The sequence below is a fragment of the Rousettus aegyptiacus genome, unplaced genomic scaffold, assembly GCF_014176215.1.
Source record: "Rousettus aegyptiacus isolate mRouAeg1 unplaced genomic scaffold, mRouAeg1.p scaffold_m13_p_14, whole genome shotgun sequence".
Classification (NCBI taxonomy): Eukaryota; Metazoa; Chordata; class Mammalia; order Chiroptera; family Pteropodidae; genus Rousettus; species Rousettus aegyptiacus.
Window position 1 is genome coordinate 49,320,358 of NW_023416289.1, and position 27,591 is coordinate 49,347,948.

Consider the following 27,591-nt stretch of genomic DNA (forward strand, 5'->3'; position numbering starts at 1 on the left):
GTCTTTTGCTACGTGCTGCATCAGAAGCCAGATACGTCTCCTGAATGAGGGTGATGCTCTCAGAACCCTCAGCTCGTAGTGACGTTAACATGGGCAGGGAAGCTCACTGCAGCTTGGTGTAGAGCCGGCAGTCGGGGGAGCAACGTTTCTGGGGGGAGGGACGTTTCTGGGGGGAGGGGGATGCCTGCGTTTGTCGCTGGCTGTGATCAGGGGCCCTGGTGAGAGGTCCTTGTCAGAGGGTCTCGTTTGCAGTGAGGGAAGGGATTCTAGATCTCACGGTTGTAGCCGGGGGTGAAAGGCCAGAAATCTCCAGGGACCGGATGTGAACAAGGAGGCCTGAGGGAGTCTGCTCGGGAGTTTTGGAGTGATCCCAGGAATACGTTGAAGAAAATGGCACCCACAGTATGATGCTTGCCCCCCCACCGAGGCATGTCTGCCGGGATAGCACGGGGGTCACCTCCTCCAGGGAGGCGCCTTGGATCCCCTCGCTGTTTCCAGCCTCTCGCCTCACACGCAGCTGTCGGGACTGTGTTGCTGAGCTACGCATCTCCATCACCCTCACGACTGCACCTGTCAGAGGCAGGACGGGGCCCTTTCACCCCGACCGCCCAGCTTCTAGCCCAGCTCCCGGCTCCCACGCAGTGCGGCCTTGGCCCGTGCAGCCTCTGCGGGAGGCCGGAGTGTCCTGGTTAGCCCCCGTTCTTAGCTGGGGAAGGGGTGGACACACTGAGTCACACTGTGATGAAGCCAGACCCAGAACTGGACTCGCAGTGAGCGGGCAGGCCTCTGAGTGCACGGAGGGAGGAAGGCAAACAGGCCCCGGCCTCTAGTGGGCTGCGGGAGCCCCGTATCAGCTCTGTGGCAGAGGTGAATAGGCAGCCGACCCAGCCGTATCTTCCTTCCTCCTCCAGCATGTTTTTGCCCCATATCTCAGTGTGGGAGGATCAGGTGACCAAGGCTTTTTAGAGTCTTTCCTTTTCGGCGCTGACGGTGACACATGGTGTATTTGAGGCGCTGACATCACCGTTTTCCTCTTGAATGCCCCTTGCGGCTCAGTCACTCAGGCCCTGTTGTCTTTCACCTGGACCGCTGTGACCGTCATTCATTCATAGGACAAGTGCAGGTACAATAAGAATGGGTCACCTGGGGCCAGCCCTAGCCTGGGTGGGGAGGGGGCCGGCCAGGGACCGGCTTCCTTGGAACAGTGATGTTTGAGCTGAATTTAAAAGGCCGTTAGCAGCTGACCTGGGGAGGGGGGCTGCCTGCCACGGGATGCAGCGTGTGCAAAGGCCCTGAGGTGGGTGGGAGTGTGGAGAGTCCGAGGCAGCGCGGCCGGAGTTGGAGAGGCGGCGCCGTGGGCAGCAGCCTGACTGCACGAGAGCCGGTCGATCATGGCAGGGAGCTTCCCCTTGCCCTACGGGAGCCACCGGCTCCATGTGGAGAAGGGATGCGGGGGGCAGATGCGGGGAGGCCACAGAGGTCGGAGGGAGGCCGGCAGCTGGAGCTGCACATGGACGGACCGTTAGGAGGTAGCAGCAGGACTGGGCCTGGGAATCAGCAAACAGATGGCCTTGGTGCCTGAGGGGGATGACAGCTCAGAGGCTGGGCAGGGAGGAGGCTGTGGAAGATGCCTGAGGTCTGGTGAGGGGGTCGCTGGGCAAGGGGCCTGGGAAGGAGGGGTCTGGGGGGGGCAGGAAGGAGGCGACGTGGCCCCTGGAAACCAGGAGGGTATGCTCTAGACCGGGGCGTGGGGGCTGCATCCATGGAGGCGGGCAGAGAGGTGACCTTCTGCCTTCACAGGACGCGACCCCTGTGATGGTGACAGCTCACTGGAGGGGTCTGACGTCAGGGGGACAGAGGTCTGAAGGACAGATGGTTGAGGGGAGAAAGGCAGATAGGACCTCACAGTGAGACTGAAGTGGGCAGGCGACTGTGCCCCACGTGGCAAACTTCTTGTGCAACCGAAAGTCTCATCCCCATTTTCCGGATCGATTTGATTTGGTCACGTGGCCGTCTCTTGAGCAGAATGTGTCCGTGTCTCTGCACTCGATGGCTCCTCCTCTTCCCACGTGGCCAGCCCTCAAGTGTGCGCGTGTGCTTGGGGGCGGGGGGGCGAGGCGAGGATCACGCCCTCACTCGCGTGGGGAGCAGGGTAGGAGCCGGCATGACGGTGGCTGGGGCCGGGCTCCTGGCCCCTGCGGGCACCTGTGCACGTCTCGTCATCTCTTTCTCCTCCTCGCTCGTCCGTCTGAGGAAAGCCGGGGGCTTGCAGGGTTCCTCAGCCCTTTCCCCACGGCCGCCGTGTCCGTGGGTCTTTGTTTTCTGTCACTTGTAGTAGGAAAACAAATGATGTTTTTTGTTTTCTCAAATAAAAATGGGTGACGGTGTTTTGTTTTTTTTTCCCTAACCACGCATTGCCTTCCGTTCGCCACCCCCCTCTGCAGGGAGGGGGCGGGCCTTTCTGGCTCTGCAGGCGATGGCGAAGGCTCTCCCAGCCCGCAGTCTCCTTCACTCCGAGGCGGGAGTGGCGGAGTGCGAGCGTCGCATGGAGCTTCAGCTGCGCACGTAGCGCGCCTTCCGGGACTCCACGCTTAGGGGCCCGGGCGCCCTGGCGGGTCCATCAGAGTGGGAGGTGCCGCCTCGCGTCGGCCTCTCTGCGTGTTCGGAACGCTCGCCGGTGTCGGCAGGAGCGGCCCCCATTCATTGCCCGCAGAGCCCCCCCCCTCCCGTCTTGCGGGACCCTAAGGGCCTGACGCCCTGCGGGCCGGCCTTCGACTCCCGTTTGCGCCAGCAGCGTGTGACCTTCACTTGGGGGCTTAAACCTAACACACTTCTGTCTCTGTTTCGGAAAAAATGCAGATTTCTTGTTGGAAGCCGGCGGACGTCAAGGTTACGAGGTCGTGTCAGCACCGCCTGGCTGTCCCAAACCCAGCGCCTTCCGCTCCCCGGGGAGAGGGTTACTTAAGAAACAGCTTTTTTGTTTGTTTGTTTTTGCCTTGAATTCTTTTTAGTGTGCACATTGGTGAAAAACGACAGCAGTGATAGCTCACATTTTTGTGACCCGTCGTGCAGTAGCTAAATTCACATTTTGTTTATTAGAACTGTAAAATCCTTCTTCAGAAGTTTTGAGTGGAATAGCCCACGTCGACCTTAGAACGTGTTTATTGGACACTGCGTCTTTGGGGTAACTGTGGTCGGTGGCCAGCTGCCTCCCCGGCTTCCAGAAGGAGGCAGGGAGCAGAGACCCGCCCATTGGAGCGACGCCAGCCTCGTGGGCACATGGACCCAGGTTCCCGTGTTCGTCCCAGACTGTCCTTCTGAAATGCATGTTTGGTGACCACTGCCGCCCCCTCTTGGGGGGAGAGTGGAGCTGAGAACGGCCAGCACCGCGAGGTCACCCCCAAGGACACTGTGGGCCAGAGAGGCCGTTCCAGTGGCGGGGGGTAGGGAGGACTGCGCGTCACTGTGCCGTTAAGGGTGTTGACGCTGCTTTCACAGGCTCCAAACGTGTCTGTCTCGTAATAAAGAGATAACGGGGCGCAGGACGAGGGCGCGTCCAAACCTGACCTTCTGACTCTTCACATCAGCGCTTGTTCCTGGCAAGCCGGGCGGGCGGGGGCTGCTCACATTGTTGTTGTCAGCGGCTTGGGCGCAGCCCAAGGTGACGCTCTGAAGGCCCTGGACCTCAGCGCCGTCGTCGTGAACGGAGGGGCCGTTCAGTGTCCTGAGTCCTGCAAGGAGGGGAACAGCCCTCCGCGAGGACACCGGGGCCTGGGGGGTGGGTGCAGTGCCCTGGCTTGGCCCCGTGGCTGCCAGTGGTCGCCCCAGCCGTGGTCTTTTCACAGGCGTGGGTCCTGGACCTCCCCTGCCTCCAGGCGACCAGGGGACAGGAGTCCCTAACAAAAGCTGTCGGCTGCACCGACTCTTTCTGACGCCCTAAATCATGGTTATGTAGCACGGGCTGAGTGCCCGGGACGGGGCAGAGCCCAGGCAGGGGAGGCCCCCAGCTCCCTGAGTGGTGATGGGCAGGTGGCCCCAGGCCCGGGCCCTTGGGTTGTGCCTCCAGGTGGTGCCTCTGGCCCCCCAGGGCAGCGTCCTTGTCCGTCCCCGGGTTTTTCTGGCATGGGCAACACCTCTCGTCTTTGCTGAATTCCAGAAATGGCTTCGGACATCCCCGGATCAGTGACATTGCCTGTCGCCCCAATGGCAGCCAGTGGGCAGGTGAGGATGCCGGGGGCCGTGCCTGCCCGAGGCGGAAAGCGGCGCTCTGGGTGAGTACCCCGCACTCCTGGGTGAGTGCCCCACGCTCCTGGGTGAGCACCCCATGTTCCTGGGTGAGCACCCCACAATCCCAGTGAGCACCCCAAGTTCCCGGGTGAGTGCCCCATGCTGCCGCGCGAGCACCCCAAGTTCCTGGGTGAGCACTGCACACTCCCAGTGAGCACCCCAAGTTCCTGGGTGAGTGCCCCACGCTCCCAGGTAAGCGCCCCACGATCCCAGTGAGCACCCCAAGTTCCCAGGTGAGGCCCCCGCTCTCCCGGGTGAGCCCCCCCACTCTCCTGGGTGAGCCTCCCACACTCCCGGGTGAGCGCCCCATGCTCCTAGGTGAGCACCCCACGCTCCTGGGAGGGTGCAAACGCCAGCTTGGCCTGGGGGGACGCATGTCCCTGCTTCTCCGGGGCCGACACTCAGCAGCTGGCGTTGTCCAGGTCTTCCCACCCCTCGCTGCGTGCGACTGCCTGCTGGGTGCCCCAGGCATCTCCTCAGAGTGGCGTGTAGGGAGCAGCAGCCTGCTTCTGGGCTGACTGCGGACACGGGGTCCCTTCTTGCTTGACCGGCCGGCCAGGCAAGCAACCTGGGTGCTGAGCTCGGTGCAGGCCGTGTCACTAAAGGTTGCCGGTGCCACCAGCTTATCAATGTGCTGCGTTTTTGTTTTCTAAGGTTTTTGTTTTTTAAAATTCCACGTCTTTTAACGCTGTTTTAAACGTCTGTGACCTCTGACTTCCATCCCCTGGGGACAGAGCCCCGTAGTGTGCCCAGCTCTTTGTGAGAAGAGGCTGGCTCAGGGCTCTTTGACGAGGGCGGTGCCGGGTAAGGCTGAGGATGGGACAGGGAGAGATGCTCAGGCAGCTGCTCCGTGCAGGACGCAGAGCCGCCTGTGTCCACGTGGGCCCCGAGCCCTCTGGTGGGTGTGCAAGGTGCTCGGGGGCGAGGCTGCTTCCCTCTGGCCTCCGTGTTCCTGGGCCTCGCCTCATGTCCAGATACAACTTCTGCCTCCTTCCTGAGGTGACAGACGGTGGGCTCAGTCTCCTTTCTGAGAAGTCTTCGGCAGACCCTTGCTCTGCTGATCACACACATGGCACGACACTGCAGGCCGAGGGGCATGCGGGCGGGCTGAGACAGACCCGGGGACGCGAGCTGAGACAGAGCCCAGGAAGCACAGCACCGAGAAGACAGACGAGAGATGCCAGGGGGTGAGGAGCAGCCAGGGCCGCAGCGCCCGCCGGTGAGGTTGGGCATGCGGGCCGTTTGGACAGGCTCCCCCGCTGTCGCCCACACTCCTGGGGCCCGTGCGCCTGCGTCCTTTTCTCTGTCCAAGGAGGGAGCCGGCCAGCCCTGGTCCACTTTACAGGGCCGTTCCCATAGCAGTTCTTGCAGCTGATATTTCTGCGTGTTTTGCTGAAATTCCGTGATCGAGCGGCTCCTGTTCTGGAATCTCTTGAGATGCCCCCTGGCCCCCGCCTGCACATTTAGCCGAGTCCAGAGGACACCTGATGGAGGGGACCCCAGAGCAGGGCCCTGTTCTGCACCGTGACACTTCGTGATGCGCCCCTATTGCTGCCACCACGTCCTTCCACTTCTTTCTGAAAATGTGGGCGCCATGGAGAGACACAGGAGGGGGAGAGAGCAGGGGTGACAGGGGAGTGACAGAGGAGGTGGCCCCCTATTCCTTGCCTGTCTTTTCACCCAGACCTGCCATTCCAGTGGAGGGAAGTGTCCCCAATTCCAAAGATAACCACCTGCCCCGCCCCGGTGTTTCAGAGCCAAGCAGAGCCGACCCCACGTGGGCTTTGGCCGCTCCTGGCGCATGCCTTGGCCCCTGCTGTGGACCCTCCAGGCCGAGTGCGCTCCCCCTTCCCCAACGGCCGGTCCCAGGGAGCGTCCCCCGCAGCTGCGTGCATGGCCAGCGGTTGGGACACCAGGTGAAGGTTTAGAAGTTTCAGATTCTTTGGAAAGTGATTCCACACGTGGGAGCCGTGAGCCAAAGCAGGTTCCCTGAGCTGTGTTTCCGTGTTGACCTCCCGATTTCCGGATGGGGGGGCACCCACAGGGGCACACGCTCGGTGCTCGTGAAGTCGAGGGCAGTGGCAGAGCTTAGATGGGTTGTGCCCACCTCCCCACGTGGCCCTCACAGACACGGGGGGTGGAGGTTGTGGGCAGTGACGTGCCAGCCCCTGCCCACTGCTGTGGTGTCTGATGCTGAGTGTCTACGCTATGGTCACTGAGGAGAGCTCTTTGCACGTGATCTGCAGCCAGTCAGGCCAGCGTGTCAGCCCTGGGCTGCGGGCCTGGTCAGATGAGAGATGTGTTTGTGCAAGCAGGCGCTTCGCTGGTCTGCGTTTGGGGCTGGCGTTGCTGCAGCCTCTGGCTGGTCCCCTCTGAAGGAAGCACTTGAACTGGCACCCACGTTGCTTTGCCTTTGTTCGCAGAAGCCTCAGGCTGGCCCAGGGTGGCTCTGTGGCCGCCCCCTGCGGCCAGCCCCATTGCTCGGGCTCGAATCTCTTCTCATGGGGGCCATGAGTGAGTTGTTCAATGACTCGTGTGTGGATGACAGTGACTGATTATCACACAGTCACTGTGAGGGAGATTCACGTCCCTCGCTCCCAGCTAATTTCAGGCTAGGAAATAAAAGCTTCATGGCTTTTGATCGAGGTAAGAATTGGTGCTCGTTGACAGAAGAGTGAGGTGACAAGCCCTTCCAGCTTACCTTCCGAAGGCCCTCACGTCATCCACTCCTTTCCCGAATTCTTCAAAGTGAAGACAGTGGCACTTAAAAGTCGCATTTTCGTGTCTCTGCTTTATTACCCAGATGCTTCTGCATAATAGAAACACAAAAGACGTACAACAGAGAATGATTTACTCTGCGTTTTCGTAGCCTGAGCAGCATAACAACTGTAGTCGCCTTTAAAGTAAAGAATTTGGGGCAGTGGGGGTGGGGGGCGCAGCAGCAGAGACCCAGTCTTCGTGAGCATGTCTGAAAGAGGCTGTGTCCTCAGAAGCCGCTTTTTCATTTTGTTGTCGGATGAGCAGTGAGGCTTTCGGGGTCTGGTGGTTTATCCCAAGGATGTGACTGCTGTTTGTGTCCTGATTTCTCTCCTGGGCTCACCCCCCGTTATGCTGTTCTGAGTCACTCAATGCGATGGCTGCCCACGCGTGAGCACACGCGTGTACCGTTTCACGTAGACAGATCGCGGCCCATGCGTGAGCACATGTGTGCACCATTTCATGCAGACAGATCGCAGCTCCCAAGTTCCCAGAGGCCTTCAGGAAGCCAGGGGGCCCCTTTCTCACACCTTCTGTAAGACGGAGCCACTGACTGTACGGCTCACGTCCACACGTCTGCCCCTTGGGCATCTGGGCAAAGAGCAGAGCTGTCTTCGTGACAGCTGGGGTGCCAGCCGGATGGTTGGCCTGGGACTGCCCATTTTAGCACAGAAGCCCTGTACCCCAGGGATGAAATCCCCACAGTCCAGGAAGTCAGGACAGCTGGGCACCCTCGGCACCCCAAAGGCCGTGCAGACGGGGGTGGGGAGACAGCCCAAGTGCAGGAGCCTGGTGATCACACTCACATCGACCTGAGCTGAAAGGCATTTGAAAGATAACAGTTCATGTCGCACCCACTTGCGGTTTTGCTAAATGCTTGCCTAAATCCACTGGAATTTTGAAAATGCGATTTCTTAGAAAAAAGAAAAAACTGATTTCTTTTTCTTAACCCTGACGTGGTTTGATAGCCCGGGAGCGTGAGCTAAGCTTGGTGCTCATTCCCGCGACGACCACGAGGGGGCACTGTGGTCCTGCAGACGGAGCTTGCCGCGTCCCCTGCGGTGTTTAAAACGCCTAAATGCCAAACGCCGTGCCGTCCTCCAGATGTGGTTTTTGGGAAGATGAGGTGGCGGCTTTGGTAACCGTGCAGAATACTGATGGTCTTGCTTCATGTGGGGCCCAGAGAACTCTGCCTCACTTAGTTACTTGGTCTCACTAGGAACAGGATGGGAGGACAGTGGCTCTGGGGCCTTCTTCCCTAGGGAGTCCCCTCCCATGAATGTCCCTGAGAGCCAAGCTGTCTGAATTACTTCTCATGTTGTCCCCAAGACTCCCGGTGAACTTTATACCTACGAAGGACCCTTCTGCCCTGACGTTGTCAGGGGTAACTTAACCGACATCACAGAGGACTGGCTTCTTGGGGAGCATTCCAGATATTATTTAAACAAACATCTATCAAGACTTTTTGCTTAATGTTTATATCGAGAGGCCTGGTTAAGTGGGAATTTGAGCATTTGTTTAGCAAGTCTCAACAGGCAGATAGCTACTTCGAGCAGCTTCGGCTCCAAACGACCATTTCTCTCTCTGCATGTATGTTCTGGAGCCTGGACTTCATGGGGTCACGCCCTTGAATGTCCCCTTCGCTTCGGCTCACCAAGACCAGCCACGTCCTCACACAGCACAACCTTTAGTGGGTCTTCTTTTTCTCGGAATTTCTTCCTCACCCTTAAAACTTTCTGTATTAAAAACCCCTGGAGCTTTTTCAGCTCTGCTAATGTGCCACGGAATAAAGTGAAAAGGTCTCAGGGCAGAATACACGGTGTGGCAGGGAGAACCTGTCCCCAGCACCGCGGAGCAGGGCTGGGCCCTGCGTGGGCTCCGGGGCACAGGCTTCCCTCTTTGTGGTCCACGGTGTTCACACCGAAGACTTTGCATTCTGCCCTTTGTTGTCACAAACTGGTTTGATGGCTGTGCAGAGACACTGTTTTTGCTGAGGCCTGGGACGCTTGGGCAGCCATCCGAGCGAGTGAACGCCCATCTGTGCAGGTGGCTCGTGCTCTGGGTTAAATGCTGTACTGGTGACGAGGCTCACTTGTGATCTTGACTTTTCAGAATGGACTTTGACGATGAAGACGGCGAAGGTCCCAGCAAATTTTCAAGGTGAGGTTACGTTACATTCCTTAGATTTGAAGACGCCTATAGCCAGGTGTCACCGAATGGGAACGTGCGCGGATTTAAATGTATTCTGTCATCGACACAGCCACTGCCTGTAGCTTGACCCCCTTGGTTGTCCCTCATTTCGTGCCAGTATTGGGCCCGGTGACAGGTAGCTTAAGTAGCAACCCTGCCAACAGCCCAGCCTAGATGATTGGGAGTTAAGTAACAAGTTATTGGCTCTGTTGCCTTTTAAAATTGAACAGTGACTGCCAATTTTCATGGGTTCCTTTTTAAGAGACAGACCTAGAGTTCAAGTTGAGACAAACCATTGTGATAAGTCCTCTTTTTCTACCACAAAATGATGAGACATGGAAGGAATCTGGGTGGCCCATTCTGGACGCAGGACGTGACACTGGACTCCGAGTTCCTGGGAGCTGTCTCCCTCACGGACCATGTGGCCACGTCGCTAGCCAGGCTGTCCTGGCTGGGGACACGGTGCCTGTGGTGTCATGTTGCATGGGCGAAGGACGAGGCAGCTTCGGCCCCATGCCTCTCTCTCTCTTTTTTTTTTCTTTTTTGGTTTTGTTTCAGTTATAGTAGGAAGTTTGGCAGCATTGAGAGAAAGGCATGAACCGTCCCATCAGCCTTAGCAAAATCCCCATCTGTACTCAATTTGTCAGTGAAGGGGCTTCCTTGACCTTCCTGCCATCACGCAGACATGCCTCGTTCTCGGATGTGGACGAGCTTGGAACCTGCCGCCGGTGATGGGCACCTTCCTCCGGCATCTGCCGTCCCGGTGCGGATGGGCAGCCCTGGTTACTTTTAAAAACGCTTTTAGAAGGACGGTGCCCACGTGGGGCCCTGGGTCCGGCAACCTCCGCACAGCGGTTATTGCTGATTACGGTTCCTTTTCCCCTGCCGTGGCTACACATCGGATGCACTTGACCTGAACCCCAGAGGGACATGCATCTCTGTAGAATGCCAGGGCTTCCTGGGGCCTCCAGGTCCATCGTGGACACCTAGTCATCCGGCAGTCCCCCCCTCCCCCACACACACACAGGGAATGTTTGGGTGGGAGGGCAGGAGGGCATGGAAGACGCTCAGCCTCTGAAACGCTGGTGTTTCAACTTTCACGGCAAAAGTGTATGCTGTTTACCTGCAGCGCAGATAGGAGCTGAGCAAAGGCGGCCTCCTGTTTTGGGCATAGCCTCACCTCCCTTATGAGGGGACAGCGACTTTTGGTATCTCTGGATCAAAATTCTCTTTGAGGTAGCATTTCATCCCATGTTGACTCAGAGAATTCCCAGGGTCTCAGATCAGAAAGAGGAAGAGGAAGAGGGGGTGACATCTGTTGGACACTGCAGGTCAGTGATAGCGGTGGAGTACCAGTTCAGGGGTACAAAAAGCTCACTGCATTAGGCCCATCACTAAAGACAGAAACCCTCGACTCTGGGACACTTCCCTGTAAGCCCGTGTGTGAGTCACTTTGTACACAGAGCTCAGCCCTTGGCTTCTGCCAGCCAGTCCTTTACCCCTGACATTGAAAATAAGAGAAAAGTAGAATGTGCTTCCAACATAGGCTGCCATTCGCTGGGCTGTGTGTTCAGCAGGGCCACCTGACTCCATGGCAGTGGGGTAGCTGGTGGATGGGTCAGCGATGGGTGCCTGGGAGCTGCCCTGAGCCAGGGGAGAGCCGAAGGCTGTGGGGCCCCTCCACGTTGCGGGGGAGGAGGGGCTGGAGTTAGAAGTGTGGAGGAGCGTGCCCAGGGCTGTCTCCTGCCCACGGAAAGCGCGGTCTGATTGCCGCGCGCCGATCAGCAAGCCCTCCGGGATCTGGGATCCGTGCAGGAGCCGGTGCTCCGCCCGCAGGGACAGGAGTCGGGTCAGGCGCCGCGCCCAGCTCGGCCCCGTTTCCTGGGCTCTGGGCGTTTGCGGGCGCTGGTCCCCCTCCCCCCGCAGGCCGTGGCCCCGGGCTGACGCTCCTCTCTGTCCCTCCCGGTGTCGCGCCTCCGGGAAGAGAGAACCACAGCGAGATCGAGCGGCGCCGGCGGAACAAGATGACACAGTACATCACGGAGCTGTCGGACATGGTGCCCACGTGCAGCGCGCTGGCGCGGAAGCCGGACAAGCTCACCATCCTGCGCATGGCCGTGTCGCACATGAAGTCCATGCGCGGCACGGGGAACAAGTCCACTGACGGCGCCTACAAGCCCTCCTTCCTGACGGAGCAGGTGCGGCGTGGGCTGCGGGGCGGGGCAGGGGAGGGGGCGGGGTTGTGGGGCGGGGCTCGCGGGGGCGGGGACACAACACCTGCGATGTCCACTCTTCACCAGGAGGCTCTCCCGGGGGGTTGGTCCCACCTTTGCGTCTCCGCTTTGGCGTTGGCCATGCACCAGAATGGGGCGTCACTCACAGAAGGGTGGCCAGCCCCCGGACGGGGTTGTCATGTTGAGAGAGGTGACAAGGACCGTGATAGCTGGCACTTTTTCCCGTGCGTTGTTCCATTTACCCCTTATCCCAGCCCGAGGAAGCAGCTGCTGTTGTCGGTCCCTGTTTTGTCCGGGAAGGTGAGGGAGTTTGCTGAGAGTCAGCCAGCTGCTGAGCGGTGCAGCGGGGGCCGGGCAGGGTGGGGTGGCGGGGCAGGGAGGGGGGACACAGGCTGGTCGGACCCCAGAGCCGCATCTGACAGCTGTGCTAGTCTGAGTGGCCTTGGAGGGCAAGCCCATGAAGGGGTTAGCCGGGTGGGGTTTGACAGCTGGACCTCACCCTACTCGCTGGGTCATGGGGCTGACTGGCAGACGCCCTTCCCTTGGGGATGAAGGAGCGGATGGATGTGAAGGGCCTTCGTCTGTGGTCACAGGCGGGGCGGGCGCAGTGACGTGGGGCCAGGGCGGCCCTGCGCCCCTGTGTAGTGAGGAGGCACAGGAAGTGGCCACTGAGAAGGAGCCCCAGCGTGTGCGCAGAAAGAGGGGGGCCCGAGGGGTTCGACGCGAGGACGACAGTGAGCGCCAGCCGCAGGCAGGAGTGCGGAGGGCGTGTGGGGGCGTGGCGGAGTCTGTCCGCAGCAGCCGGTGCTTGTTCCTGCCGTGGGGGCGAGGCTGGGGGAGAGAACGCGGAGGAGGCGCCGAGTCGCTGCGCCTGCCGTGCAGTGCGGTGGGCATTTCAGCCAGGACGCTGCCTCATGCCGTTTGCCATCATCCGCGGGCCACGTGGTGGCTCACTTCGCAGTCGTCAGGAAGGCGGGGCGGTAGAGTGGCCACCCCTGGGAGGGCTCGCGCCATGGCGGCTCAGGGCACGGGGCCAGCCAGGTCCCCCCACCTCTGGGAAAAGGAGTGTGGTGATGGCTCCCATGTCACCTGGTTGTGGTGACAGGTTAGGAAGGCGAGGAGCACGCTCACCACGGGGCTCGGAGTAAAACAAGGGGTGAATGGCCGGCAGGTGACCACACAGGTGGGTTAAGCACCCGCTAACCACTGGGATTGGTCAAAAGCTTTTCCTCTCCGTTTTCTTAATTCTTAACAAAAATCCTGCTGGATCCATATTTGAAATGAACCTCTTTATCTTTACATGAGCAAGGATTAAGAAAGTAGGGCGGAGATGGCAGACCGTAATGGCATTATAGAGTCCTGCCACGTCTCTCTCAGTTACTCGGTGTGTTGTCGATACAACGGCTACCTTTTTTGCGCACCTACTGTGTGCTGAGCCATTATTGAGTCCTTCACACAGAGGATCTGTTAACCCCACAAAATCTCCAAAAAAAATCTGGGGAAAAACCACAAAACGGAAGCTGAGGGTGTTAAGTCACGGGCCAGAGTCACACAGCAAGGGTGGGGGCTCAGGGGGACAGAGTGGACGGCCACCTCTTGCCCCCAGGCCCGTGCCCCTGAGCCTCATGGTCAGCCTGACTGGAAGATGGCCAGGCCGGTTCTGGTCGTCGGACACAGGCCCTTGGCGGTGAGTGACGAGCTCCCGGACGACGGAGCTGGTAGGTGGGTGGCGGAAGGAGAGGCCTGTGTGTCCCCCGAGAGCTTCCCACGGTCCTCGCAGACCGTGCGTGACCGTGAAAACACACGCGAAGTCGTCAGCCCGCCTCCTCTCCTCCAGCGAGAGTCCTCCGCTTGCTCAGGCGTCCTGTTCCATTTTCCACGGTCCTTCCTGTAGGGCAGATCTTCCCAATACTGAAAATAAAAGTGCTGATCCAACCCTGTGAAATAAGGAAGCATCTAGATGCTCTGAAGGCAGAAGTGCAAAGCGAGAGAAATGGACCAGATGAACCTTTCCTGAGAAAATGCTCGCACGGCCTGTTCCGCCCACGTTTCCCAGGCACGAGACATTGCACGTCCGACCTGGCCACAGGCTCCGAGACGTGCACGAAGCACCCCCTTCTCCCCCCACCCCGGTTCTGCTCGGCAGCCAGTCCATATTTTCTAAGCTGTGGGTCCTGAGGGCCCCCTCGGAGACAGAACTGATGCGGAGCCACCTGCCCCTGATTCCCCAGCCTCCGCCTCCGAGCAGCCAGCCCTGATGGCATGCTGCAGAGGCCGGTCCTCGGAGGGTTCCCAGGAAGAGCGCCTGCCGGCCACAGACCCAGACACGTGCCCTCGACCCCTGAGGCCCGAGGCGCACCTGCAGACACGCATGCGTGGTGGAGTCAGCGCCTCACCTGCAGCAGGAACAGAGCCCACGCTCTTGGGTGGGAGGGGGCCCCAGGGCTTGAGGAGAGAGTGTGACACAAGCAGCTGCACAGGAAAGATGTCACCTGTTCACCGAGCCGACTTCGCCTGTCACGGCCCTCGGGCTGCCGCCAGGGCTTCCTGCCGCCGGGTCACTGACCCCGCACAGTCTCCTCCCTGCCTCTGCTCCACGCATGAGCCACTGAGGGCGACCCCGGGGCTGGTGCACTCTCCTCTCCTCTCACTGCGAGGGGACGTGGACAACACCATGCCCCCTGCCACCTCCTGGGACTGCTCTGAGGGTCCGTCGCGATGTTGGCCATCAGCCAGCTCAGACGTGCATGTGCGAGGTGACACTCCCACACCCAGCGCCAGCACTCGGCTCAGACAGCGCGCGGAGACAGAGGACAAGGGCGCCCCGGCAGTGTGGCAGGCGGCGGGCGGGGACACACACGGTCCCTCTCCTCTGTCCCCTCCTTCCCCATCCTCCTTCCCTTCCTTCCAAGAGCACCTTGGGACCACGCCCTTCTTCTGTTCGAGTGACGCGTCTGCAGTTTGAATGTGCCGGTGATGCCGTTCACACTCGCGACAACCCAGCACCTTCTGGTGGTGGCCCTTTCCTCACCTGTCATGCCCTGGTGTCCCGAGAGAGGACGGGTTACGATGGGGCTGACGTGCTCCGAGCGGCTGTATCTGAGGGCGCATGGATCTTTGCTGTTCTTAGCCCATTTTCTAGTGACCGCAGCCACAGCGTCCAAAGCTCTGTGCGTCCCAGCGAGTATCTGAGTGAAAGGCGAAGGTGGCCCACGAGATGATCGCGGTGGCCGAGGCGGTCAGCGCCTGGTCCCAGCCGTGGCCTTTTCTTCGCAGGAGCTGAAGCATCTCATCCTGGAGGCGGCCGATGGGTTTCTGTTTGTGGTGGCGGCTGAGACCGGGCGGGTGATCTACGTGTCTGACTCCGTCACCCCCGTCCTGAACCAGCCCCAGTCGGAGTGGTTTGGGAGCACCCTATATGAGCAGGTGCACCCCGACGACGTGGAGAAGCTCAGAGAGCAGCTCTGCACCTCCGAAAACTCCATGACAGGTCAGTGCAGCCCCCTCTGTGGGGCGGGGTGACCCGCGAGAAAAATCTTTTCCAGGAAACCCACCAGGAAGCTGGAGCAGCTGCCTGCCTCAAGGTGAGGGTGTGTGTTTGACTCAGCTTGTGTGGTGGCTTCATTTCTCCTGTCACTTCAAAAAATTCATTTATAATACATCACTTTTTTACCTGCAGTTATAGATGTTGCCACAAGGAGGTGGTGTTGCTACGTTAGCCAGAATCACATGCTTTGTAGTGAGGTTTATGCCTCAAGTGTGTGACTGTGATCTTGATTGTAGGCGTTTTATTACCCAGGCCTTGGGGACCTGAGATGGTGTGCCCCACTGAACGTTTAAATGGAGTCAGCTCTGCTATAACACAACATATGTGTTCTTAAAAAAAAAACAAAACTAAAAATGCCGTAGTGCACAAAACCGTGAAGTAGAAACCACAGGGGAAAGTGGATTAGCAGCAGCATGACACTCAAACATTTGCGAGTCACAGAGCAAAACAAAACAGGACCCTGATGCAGATGGGAGCTCAGCTTTAATCACCCCCTTCCGTGTGCAAGCACCGTCCCGTGCTGAGCCCCGGGGATTAGGGCTTCAGCGTATGGCTCTGGGGGACATGGTCTGGCCCGTTACGCCGACGGTAAGATCGAATCAGGCGGCCGGTGTCCGTGGCGGAAGTGGAGTTCTTTCTGAAGCGTGGTCGTCTTCTCAGCGTTGGCATAAAAGGGAGGAAGAGAGAGCTGAGTGTGTGGTCTCGTCTCTGCGTCTCCTGTCGTGTTGACCGGGTGAACGGTGGGCAGCCAGGCCTCCGAGGTCCCCTCCCGGTGGGTCCTCTGTGAGGGACATGGTGTCCCTCGGTGGAGGAGAGGACGGCAGCCCCGGGAGCTGCTGAGGCATGCTGTCAGGCCCCCCGGCCGTGAGCGGGAGGGGCGCGGGAGAGCTCACTGCCCGCTGCCGCTAGGGGGGGCCTCAGGGTGTCGCCGGCACTCGGGACAGGGCAGAGCTGGGCTTCCTGACCAGCCACAGCGTGACAGGTGCCGTGACGCTGCGGGGACAACCTGACGCCTTTGATTCCGGGACTCGCGTCCCGCAGAGCCGCCTCTCAGCGGGTGGGTTTCCTTTCAGGCCCAGGAAGGGGGCACATGGCCCGGCAGTAAGGTGCTCGACGTACTTGTCAGCTCCATGCTCGTCACCTTGTCCTTGTGGCTTCGTTCGTCGTCATCAGTCTCTTTTGCTGTTGGGGGAGACGAGAGGTCGGCCCCCTGGCTTGTCGCCACGTTGTAACAGTGTCACACGGCAGACCCCGGACCTTCTCATCCCACGGAGCTGAAACTGTACGCTCGTCGAGCACCAGCTCCCCATTTCCCCTCCTCACCCCCATCCGCCACCCTTCCATTCTCTGCTTCCATGCCTTTGGCTCCTTGGGGTCCCCCACGTGAGCGGAGCCGTGCAGCGTTTGTCCCCTGGGTACGCTGTTTACTCATTTGTTCATCTGTTCAACAAGTACCTGTTCATGTGTCACCAACTGGAGCTCCCAGCTTTTCGTGAAGGGCTCCCATTTCCTAACTGCTCCAGCCAGATTTTTGTGGTAGTTTGGGGGAGCCTGATCTGGTTGGTCCCTGAGGGCTTGGGCTGGAACCCGCCAGTGTGTGACTCACTTGTCCCTAGGAGCTCTGATCAAGCTCCCGTTCTCCTGAGCTTCACTGGAGGCCAGAGATGCCTTCCGCCTTGTGTCACAGCTTGGCCGGCCCGTGGTCTGGGCGCAGACAGGCGCTCGCAGGAGCAGGCCCCCGGGCAGCCAGCTCCGCCCGCTCTGCTCACTGCCTTGTCATCCCTGTTCCGTGCGAGGCAGAGACTGCACGCTCCCTTCTCGGTCTCCCTGCTGGCCTGGGGGAGGGGACGCCTGAGGGACGCTGGCTGTTTGCTCTCATTTCCTCATTCAGTCCTAACAGCGAGCTGTGAATCAGTCTGGGGCATGTTCTCCGTGTTTACAGCACGTGCTTTACTGCTACGGTGGCTGTCAACCTTGGCAGCACGTTACAGTCGATCGGAGGGGAGGTACGCGGAGGCGCCTGCCCAGGATTCGGGGAGGGGCGGGCACCGTGGCTTTGAGAGCCTCCCTGGGGTTCTGGCGCACAGGCAGGGAGAGACCCCCCCAACTCCCCTGGGCCGCATTGTGGTCCAGCGTGTGGGGTGTCATCAGCCCCGCTGCACAGGTGAGGGGCACGAAGCGCACAGCCACAGAGAGCTTCCTGGGGCCACACAATAAGGCCGCATGGCAGCTGCAGAGTGGAGGTCATCGTCAGTGCAGACGAAGCTTTCGTCCCCTTGAGGGACATGGCACAGAGAGCCCGGAGTGCTGCGTGTGGCCTACTGTGGCAGGCCCCGCCAGAGCAGCGCCACCCAGGGCTGCGGGCCGGACAGTGTGCAGGGTCTACGCACTAAGGCCAAGGTCACATGCCCGGGGTCTCGGGGCCTGTGTGATCCGGTGCAGCTGCGTAACCTCGACTGTGAACTTGCTGGGGACGCCGACTGCTGGCTGCACCCAGGTCTGGCGAGCCGGGAACTCTGGGACACGTCTGTGCCTGCCACCCGGGGCACGTGGCCCGAGTTGGCGCTGGGAGCCAGGGTTAGGGGAGACCTGCCTGGGGCTGGGCAGCCCATTGTCCGGGTCGCGTTCACTGCCCTTGTGACCTTGTCGAGCACTCTGATCTGAGTGTGACTTCCAGCTCAGAATGGTGGAAACACGTGGTTCTGTGAGACGTCTCGTTGACTGTGAAACTCAAGGCAAGTGTTTGTTCGTGCCGGGGAGGTAACCCCTGGGAAGTGCTCTGTGGGCCAGCAGCACCCACTCCTCCTGGGAGTGCCTTACAAACGCAGAGACCCAGGCCCCCTCCCAGGCGCCCTGACTCGGGGGCTCCATTTACTGGCCCCCCCAAAGCACTTACGTGCACATTAAAGGTTGAGAAGCCGTGAACTGAAGTCCTTAGCACAGTGCGTGGTGGGGGTGCGTCTTTTGGCTGCTGGGACCAGCGCAGTGTGACGGGCTTGGCCCCAGAATCCTGCCTCCAGCTTGCGTTTGCCCGGCGCTCGGCCTGGGGCCAGGCCTCTGGGGAGGGCTTGGGGGGGGGGCGGGGTGGGCGCAGTCCCTGGAGGTTTGCTGTGCAGGGCGCAGACTGAGTGGGCATGGGAGTCGCGTGGCGCAGAGCGGCCTGCAGCGGCCATGCGACCTCGCTCTGCACGTCCACGCGTCACAGACTGGCGCTTTGCAGGGTGCGCAGGCAGCGTCCCCGCCGTGGAATAGGAAACGAGGACCTGAGGGCGTGTCTGCACTGCCACCCTGTGCGGACCCAGAAACGAACGCAGGGGCTCGGGCCACCGCAAAGCACAGCGCGCACGTCACGGAACGTGTGCGCCTGGGAGAGCAGCCGACAGTTGCCAGCACGCGGCCTCGGCCCCCCGCCCCCCCACCCCCCCCGAGGCGGCAGGGCCTTCTGCGTAGCCCTTTGTAGAAGGCGCACGGACAAAGCCGTGTCACGCTCAGCCGTGGCCTGGAGCCCTTCCGTGGAGGAGCGCTGGGCAGGTAGCCGGTCCCACTGGGCTCTGGACAGTGAAGGCCCCCACCCTCCCCATGGACCAGTGCTGGGCACCGACGCTGCTTCCAGGCGTCGGTCACCGAGGCAGCTTCATGAAACCCGTACGCGCAGACCTGTAGCTCACTTTCTTTGGAATGCCCGAGATCACTCTCTGGGCCGACGCCAGAAGCTGGGATCCCAGGCACGTATCTTGCCATATTAGGTAACGTAGATGAAGGTAGCCAAAAAAAAAAAAAAAAAATCTCGATTTTATCAGAGTCAGTAAGCGAAATAAAGTGTTTCATGGCCAGAAAAGCACGTCGATGGGGTTTCGGCCCCTTAGAGATCACCGGTGCCGAGAAGCAGCGTTCGGAGCTGGGTGGGCCGGGGTGCTCGGGGTGTGTGTGTGTGTGGGAGAGTGCAATCTGAGGAGCGCAGCTGGTCTGGGGGACCCCTGCGGTGCCCGCCCCTGGGAACCACGGACTCCTTAGGTCTGTTGCCCCAGATGTTCCTCTGGCTCCGTTCAGGGCTCCTCGTTGTGAAATGTTTACACGCCCTGCCTTGCTTTTCCTCGCCGTGTGCCTCGTGTGCTCACGCCGCCGAGTGGTTTGTGTCCTCTCGTGTTTTATGTTGAAAGATATTCCGTGAATCTGGACCGATTCCCAGCCTGGGCTGCAGGTTCATTATCGCTCTGCTGTCCCAGCAGATAAGGGGGTCGGAGCTGTGGGTTCACACACACACGTGCAGATGCTGGCAAGGGAGCCAGCTTCTCCGCAAGCAGAGTGTGCTCCCAGGCCCATGTGTGTGTGTGCACGTGTGCACGCTCGCACATGCGTGTCCCTGTACTTGGAGTCAGAAGGACCTGGTGACAGTCGCTGTTCATGGCCCTGTACGGTGGGTAAACGACTCCACCTGGGGCCTCAGTTTCCTCCCGTGTAAATGGAGGCAGCAGTATGTCTTCTGATATGAAATGACACATGGGATGGTGTTAATAATAGTGTTTGGGATCCATGGAGGTTTTAGTCAGTTTTTAACTTGTTAATGACTGAAAGTTGGATTTAAACACTGATATTCATAGTGGCTTTTCTGAGTATCCATCTCGCTCTGCTTTGTTTCTCTTCTTACCCCTCTGAAGTGCGTCGTAGGATCCGGGTGCTGTTGACGAGGGAAAGCCTTGCGTGTTCTGCTGTGACAGGGCCGTAGACGGCTCAGGTCCTTCTCTGCCGGTTTTCGAGGTACAGAGTCAGTTTCCACGCGCAGGGCTCTGGGGCTAGGTGCCGGGCACCGTGCCTGTTTCCCGAGGCTTCCTTAAGTTGGACCTGAAGCCAGGGCAGGGCGCTCTGTCCCCTTATCAGCCCCACACTCCTCTCTTGTGGTCCTTGCCTCCCGTGTGTGGGACCGACCATGTGACGTCCAGAAGGGGTCCGTGGCTGAGGACCCAGGCTCGGCAGGGCTCGAGGAGACTTGCCCAGCCACAGCACTGCGTGACGGATGGTCCACGGCATGCGGCATCTCCCTGCGATGCTCACAGGCTCCCCCGCAGGGGGCTCGTGGGGACCAGGGAGGCCGGGGAGACCGTGCCTGCTGTGCGTCCTGTGTTCACTGTACTAGTGCAAGACCAGCCAGACGCCTGTGGGGGCCAGAGAGCGAGCACATCCCCTCCCAACACGGCCCATGCGGCTCAGGGTGGGGGAGAGGGCGGGGCGGGTGGAGGGCTCCAGCCTCTGCCTGGCCACGGCTGCGCTGTGAGTGAGTGAGGAAGTGTGTTCGCTCATGGAGGAGCAGGGCCGAGTCTCCCCGTAACGGCAGAGGACGAGGTTCAGGTTCCCTCCAGTCCATACACACGTTTTCCATCTTGTGGGAGGCGGGAGTTAGACCCGGGAACTCCGAACCTGGCTTTAAATCCGCGCTGAGACGGAACCGCCTCCGAGAACCACGCGCATGTCGTCATGTAAGGGATCTGTGCCCGCGTCCTCGCTCTCACGGCACGGCGTTTTCTCCGCATGAGGAATACTGAGTAGCGCTCTGGAAACAGCGGCTTCGTAAATAAGTTTGAAAACCCCCCGGCCTCTCCAGGATTGGTGTGGTATGAAGCGTATGTAATTGGGAATCCTTTTTAAAGAAAAGGAATAAAATATTAAATATGTGTACATATATGTGATAGATAAATCCTCACCCCTGAAACGGCGGCCCTCCACCGTAGTACACACTGGGGTTTCTGTGGATCTGCGAAGCATGCTCGTGCTGGGGCGCCCCCCCTCCCGCCCCCCACTTTCCACGGTGTCGTGCTGAAGCCCAGTCTCCTGTATTGTTAAAAGCAACCCGGCGATTCCAGTATAAACTGGAGATGGAGGATGTCTGCATCCCGGTAAAATAACACAGCCCCATCTGTTTATGCCAGGAGGAAAATTTCAGCAAGCAACAAAATGTTAAAAATTTAATCAATGTAAAAGACGAGCAGCCTTAGTGTTTCGTGAAACCCTCTTTGCAAGAGCCTCGATTTCTTAATCTTACCTTTCATCCTAACTTTAGTGCTGAAGAAGTAAATAGGCAAAGACTTTTTCTCCATCTATAAAAAGAAACTGTAACAAAAATAACCTACAAGTAGTTTTGTTTTTAGGCAGATATAATTATTTGGAATTACTTTAGAACATTTCAAAAGACTGATGGAATCATCGCTTCCTGCTAGTGCGATTTGAGTTTCAGTAATATTCTCACGTGATGGTCATATTTTGTAATGCTTTGGTTAAAAATAACTTGATTACAAAAACCTCAGCATGATCAGGAAAATTGAAGTAGTTTTCACTTCACTAAAAAAAGAGTCACATTTCTTTCTGAAATGTCATGACTCAAGCCAAATGGCTAAATGAAAATGCATGTACAGCCCTGATCTTGCCTGTTGATTGCTTTCTCAGTAAAAGCTAATTGAGGAAAACATCTGCATTCAGTTTTCCCTTTATTTTTGTAGGCTCTTTTATAATACCCCATGCACAGCTTGTCATGCGGCCACACGCCAGGGCAGTGGTCCGGTGATGGGCTGTACTTTTCCCGTTTCTGGTGATGACATACATTACACTCCAATGAGCTGTTTACAAGGTCATTCTTTGACCTTGAGTGTAGAGTATCTGAGGACCTAGGGTCAAAAGAGCTCCACGTCGTGGGGACCTCAGAGCTGGCCCAGGCCAACTCTCCTCTCAGTCACACAACTCCCTCCAGAATGTGCCTAGAAAGTGGGCGCCCAGCTCCTCAGGCACATGTGACAGGCGCACTGGTCTCGCCAGGGGACAATCCTGTCCACTGCACCGTGATGTTCTTGTGCCCAGTGGAAAGTGCCCCTGTGGTCGGTCCCTCAGCCCCGTTCCAAGCAGCACCTGTGACGTTGCTTAGTAGGACTGGGAATCTGCACACACGTGTGTGCACACACCACATGTAGGCATGCATGCACTCACTCACAGTCAGGCAGTAAGCTAAGAGGTAAACTCTGGAGACGGACTCTCAGGCTTGCCTGCAGAGTGGCTGAGATTCCTCCAAGAGAGCCTGACAAGGGACGAGTCTGGAGCCCTGGGGGGCCGGAGCTGGGTCCCCGCACCGCCTCGTCTCCAGGACTGGCCACAGCCTGGCCCGCGACGGCGGCAGCTCCCAGGGCCCGAGCACCACGTCTTCATGGACAAAGCAGGAAACTCTTTTGGGGAGACAAACTGTACGTCTTTGTCTAACCCAGCACGTGTCACTGCCGGCAACTGGAAATACAGCGGTGACAGAGTGAGTGTGCTCACGGTCCACGGTGGGGTGTTCACGGGGCTGGGGAGATGGCAGCAGGTGGCCGTGCCGTGAGTGCAGAGCGAAAGTGGCCCCGAGGGGAAATGACAGAGGCTGTGCAACAGGAATGAGGCCCTGCTTAGAAGCAGGGCGAGCAGATCAGGGAAGGACCCCTGAGGAAACGGTGGCGGAGCAGCGTCCGAAGTCTGCGAGCTGAGGCCGGGTCGGGAGGTCCCCAGCCCAGGAACCACACGTGGGAAGGACCCAAGGCCCTGTCCATCTGCGGAGGAGAGGAAGGCCAGGGAGTGGGAGAGAGGTGCGGGAGGCCAGGCCAGTGATGGCCACCAAGGACCATTGAGCATTCCGAATTTACAAAGGGCAAGAAGCAGTTCCTGAAAGGCTGGGCCCCGATCTGCATTTCTGTGCTTAGACAGTCCTCTGCTCCTCTGCTGGGAGGGATGGGGCTCTATCTGGAATGCAGGAAGACGGGGAGCTGACATTCATACGCCAGTGGGGAGCTGCTGGTGAAGTGGCTTTTCATCCTGTTTCATCCTTGGGAGGAGCCTCCTCTCTGGGGTGGGGGGTAGGGGCGGGGAGCCCGTTGTTCCAGCACCGCTGTGGAAAGCACTGTCCTTTCTCCACCGCCTGGCTTCGCCCCCTGGTCCAGAGTGAGCCGCACGCCCGCTGTGTACGGGGCTCGGACTGGACCTGTCCCTTCCTGCCCCCAGTGTCCCTGTCAGCCCAGCTCCATCGGACGTCAGGGAGAGCATGGCGTCCACCTTCGTTTCATTCTTGTCCAGGGTCTTCTCATCCCTTTAGAACCAGCTGGCCAGTTCCTACCCCCCAAAAAAAGCCTGGTAGGATTTTCATTGAGGTTCCGTCAGCTCTGTAGATCAGTTAGAGGAGAAATGATTTCTTGACACTATCGAGCCTCCTGGCCAACGGACACTGTGCATCTCTCCGTTCATCTAGTTCTCGCATTTCTTGTTATTACCAGCGTTTTGTATTTTTATGCTGTCGTAGACGATTTTTCTTAGTACCATTTCTAATTGTCCACTGATAGGATGTAGAAATCGGGTTGGTTCTTTTTGCCTGATTGCACTGGCTGGAACTCCATCAAATATAGACCGTAACACAGAATAGACATGGACGTCCCTCTCCTGAGTTCCTAGTCGTACAGAGAACTCCGTCCTCGTGGCTGAAGTACTGAGCTCGCCTAAGTTTCCACAGGCGTCCTCTGTCAGCTCGAGTGAGTGCCTCTCCTTCCACACACAGTTTGCTGAGTGCGTTTTACGGGAAGCGGATGCTGGATTCTGTCGGGCACTTTTGTGGTATCTGTTGTAAAGATAATATGGTTTCTCCTTTTAAGTTTGTTCATGCGGTGAATTACCTTCTTTGATTTTCAGAAGTTAAGCCAGTCTTGCATTCCCGGGATAAACTCCACTTGGATATGATGCGTTACAGTGTTTTAAATGTTGTTAGACTTTGACTGCCGGACATTTTGTTTAAACGTGTCTGCGTCGGCCTTCCTGCGGGACGCCGGTCTGTGTTTCTCTCAAGATGTCTTTGCCGCACGGTCTGCTCACCGACACCGACACCTGTGAGGATTCTGCTGCCATCTTTATCTTTTTTGTACCTCTTTTTTTTTTTTCCTCCAGCTGGTTTCAAAGTTTTTCTCTTCGTCACTGGTGTTGAGCAATTTGGTTATGATTTGCCTTAGCATAGTTTTCTTGTGTTTGTTACGCTCGGTGTTCACTCGGCGTCTTTGAACTTTGGGGTTCTGTCCGACAGAGATTAGCTGTTCCTTCCTCGGCTGTCTCTTCTGTCCCCATCTTCCTCTTCTGTCTGAGGGACTCCAGTCGCTGTCTGTTAGACTGACCGAAGCTGTCCCACGGCCCGCCGATGCCCTTTTATGCCTTAAAACCCTATTTATCTTTGCGTATTCGGTTTTAAATGGTCCCTTTTGCTGTTCGCTCGTCGTTGTTAGGCACCATCTGTCCTGTCCTTCACCCCACCCTGTGGAGTGTTCATCTCGGACACTGCGGCTTTCGCGCCCACTGTCTCTCATCTTTCCGTCGGCGCTTTCCATGACGTCGGTTTCGTCCTGTGCGTGCGCTGACCAGTACGCTGGTGCTGATTTAAGGGAGACCCTCTGCAGATTCTGGGGTTCTCTCTGCGCACCTCTCTTCCTCTGGTACTCTGTCCAGGATGGCCATGGGGCCCATCTCGTCTGCTCCCCATCTGTGCCTGATGTCCAGTATTTGGGGCACCCTTGCTGTGTACGTGTTGTCGGGTTTTCCGATCATTTCGGAAGGGAAGGTACGTCTCGCTCCGTTCCTCCATCTTGGGTGGAAGCAGAAGTCCTTCCAGAACCTTCCTGAGTGCCTCTCCCATGTCTCCCCTGTCACCTCTGCCTGCGGGTCACGCGCTAGGCCCCCTGGCTCTGTTCTCCTGGAATGTGAGCTTTGCTTCTCGCACTCACCAGCTCTCCCCGTCTCTTGGATTTCCGGGAGAATTTCTCAAGGGTTTCTCCTCGCTCCGTGATGGAGCTTTCAGCAGCATCACTGCATACTGCCTCCTTTGGGTTTTCAATTCCGAAGTCATGTTTTCCATCTAAAAGCAATTTTTTCCTGGTCTCAGGTCATTCTCTTTTTATTCATGAAAGATGCTCTCAAATATCGCTGAGCTTTGATATTTCAAGTATTATCTTCTTTCTTGGAATGTGTCTCGTGGAGTGGCGTGGCATTCTAATTTTTCATATCGTTTCCTTTCTTTTTATATGCTGAATGTTTTCATGTGTTAAACTAACCTCCCCCCACCCTTACCTTTTCATTCATCCTATGCTCCTAACATTTATTAAGGCCTGAGATGGTTTGGCTAGAGTGTGATTTTTTCGAAACGTGATATTTCTAGACCCGGGGTCCGGTTCTCTGGGGGAAGGTGTGTTTGCTGCAGGCCGAGGCGGCCTGAGGTTGGCAGGGACATCACCCACTGCTGGAACCTGACCTCTTGGGAGCAGCCCGTCCTTCACCCTGTGTGGTAGATCGGCTGCTGTAAGTCACGGTGACCTGAGACCTCCCAGTGGCCAGACCCTGGTCTCCTTCCTGCTTGAAGTTCTGGAGGCTTCTGTTAGGGACCGTTCCCACTTCCTTCCCAGGCAGGCCATTCCTGTGTATTCATTGAACCCTGGGGCTGCTGACTTCCACCCCCATCTTGTCCTGAGGGCACCGCATCTTGCAGAAAATCCCTCAGTATTTCTGACCTCATCAAAGCCCCTTCCACTGTTTTTCTGCATGGATGCAGATGACTCCTGCTCTTTTTATAATTTTGTAAATCACTTCATCAGTGATTTGCAGGGGAGGCTGGGCCCGGCCCGAAGTCGCCTCCCTGAGCTGCGTGCGGCTGGCTCCCTTTCCCTCCACCAGGGGGCCGCCTGCGAGGCCGGGAGCGGCGGGAGGGTTCATTGCCGGGCTGCATTGCTGGCATTCCTGTAGCCTGACACCCCCAGGGGAATGCATTTCTTTAAATCACACTCTGGCTTGTTCTAAACAGGGTGAAGAATTTGTACTTTGTCTGCAGATTAAACAGCAGGAGGGGTGCCGGCTGCAGGGGAGCCGGTGGGGTGACGATTTCGTAATGAATAGCAGAGCAGCAGCAGGCGGGGCACGCGGCGCCCCGTGACTCCGCATAAAGTTTGCAGTGGGGTGCTGGCGGAGGCCGAGGGGCGCTGGGCTTCTCGCGCTGTTGGGGACGGACAGGTGTTGCGGTTTGTCACCAGTGCTGGGGCTGCGCGCCCTCGGCTTCACCCCACACGGCCCGGCCTTGGTCTCAGGTTGCCCCTGAGAGGGTCACCTCGATGTTCCGCGCAGGTTTCCGCCCCCTCCCCTGCGCCTCTTCAGCGTCTCAGAGGCCCCTTCCCCAGACGGCAGGGCGGGAGACAGGGACTGCCACACAGACCCCTGCCTGGCAGAGAGGCTCCTTCCGAGTGAGTGCAGGGCCTGTGGGCCACCCGCTCAGTCCCTTCTGCCAGTCCTAATCGGGGTCCTGAACCTTTTGTCCTTTTGGCATTCTGTAGACACAGGCCAGAGTCCTAATCCAGACTCCGGCCAGGTCAGGAAAGCAAGAGGGCGGTGAGAGGGACGTCCCCTCCGACCCGTGTCTGCCCCCCGAGACGCGCTCACTCCTGCGCGTCGGCCAATCGTGCAGTCTTCTCAGTGTTGTCAGCGGCCACTTCTTCCCAGAGTGCGTTTCGTGACAGACCGGCCTCTGCCCGGGTAGCAGGGTCGCTCGGCCCCCGAGGCTGGGCGTCTGTCTTCCCCTGAGAGCCAGAGACAGACGGCACCCGAAGTTGATGCCAGGCCGACGAGTCCCTGCTCTTGAGCTCTGAATTATTGATATTCTCACACTCGAAGCGCAAGTCCTGTGCACTTGCCCAGGCCGCGGTGGGCGGTGAGAAGTCGGACTTTCACAGATCGTGGGCTCTGCAAAGCGCACTCAGTGTTTATCGCCAACAGCATCAAGGCGTGGTCGGGGCATGTGTCCTGGACACCTGGAGGCCCTGGCGCTCCTGCCCCTGTGTGGGAGACAGCGGAACGGCTTCAACCATCTGCCTCTGCTCACGCCTTCCTGGCCTTCCGGGCCCCGGGCTGGACCCAGCCCTCAGCAGCCTGTCTCCCACTGAGCTCAGAACTTCAACCCATTCTCAGACCCCTCCCATCACTGCTTCACACAGGCCGGGACTCCTCAGCCTGGGGTGCCCTTCCCCCGCCCCCCCCGGCTCCACCTCCCTGAGCCTCCGGGGGTGTCCGTTGACATCACCTCCTGCAGGAAGCCTTCCCTGATTCCCCTCTGCTCTCAGAGAGGAAGCACTGTCTCTGCTCTGTGCCGCCTTTGCATTTTGTTCAGACTTCTCCTCCAGACCTCAGCTGAGTTGTCGAATAGTTAGGTGGGCACAGTGTCCTGTCTCCCCGTCACTGTGAGCCACCTGTCACTGCACGGGAGGCTTCTGTTGGGTGGAGCTGATACATTCTCACGATGCCCATGAGCTTCCCTGCGCCCTTTCGAAAAGAGGAAAAAATCCCGTTGCTCCACGTGGCTCATTCCCATCCTGGGGTGGCTGAGCCATCCCTTGTAGTCCCTCCTGTGTGAATTCACCCCACGCGCCCTACCCTTCCTCCCCTCCCCTCCCAACTTGAGTCGTGATCCTCGCGCACATGGATTGGGGGAGGCTCGCCCAGCATAGATGTAACACGGCCACGGCTATGACTCCCTTGGGTAAGGAAGGTCCCTTGGTT

General features: G+C 58.5%; 1 protein-coding gene across 8 annotated transcripts in view; it reads left to right on the forward strand.

Moving 5' to 3' along the window:
* The window catches only part of ARNT2 (aryl hydrocarbon receptor nuclear translocator 2), a 101,148-nt gene that overhangs the window by 25,465 nt on the left and 48,092 nt on the right, over positions 1 to 27,591 (forward strand). For 7 of the 8 annotated variants that reach the window (XM_036231850.1, XM_016125789.2, XM_036231849.1 and 4 more), the window contains 4 exons: positions 4,157 to 4,271; positions 9,157 to 9,204; positions 11,219 to 11,432; positions 14,745 to 14,958. In XM_036231850.1, coding sequence (XP_036087743.1) covers positions 4,157 to 4,271; positions 9,157 to 9,204; positions 11,219 to 11,432; positions 14,745 to 14,958 — 591 coding nt within the window. Of the gene's footprint in view, positions 1 to 781; positions 1,124 to 4,156; positions 4,272 to 9,156; positions 9,205 to 11,218; positions 11,433 to 14,744; positions 14,959 to 27,591 lie in introns of those variants that run through there. The other variant, XM_036231853.1, reaches the window with a different exon arrangement.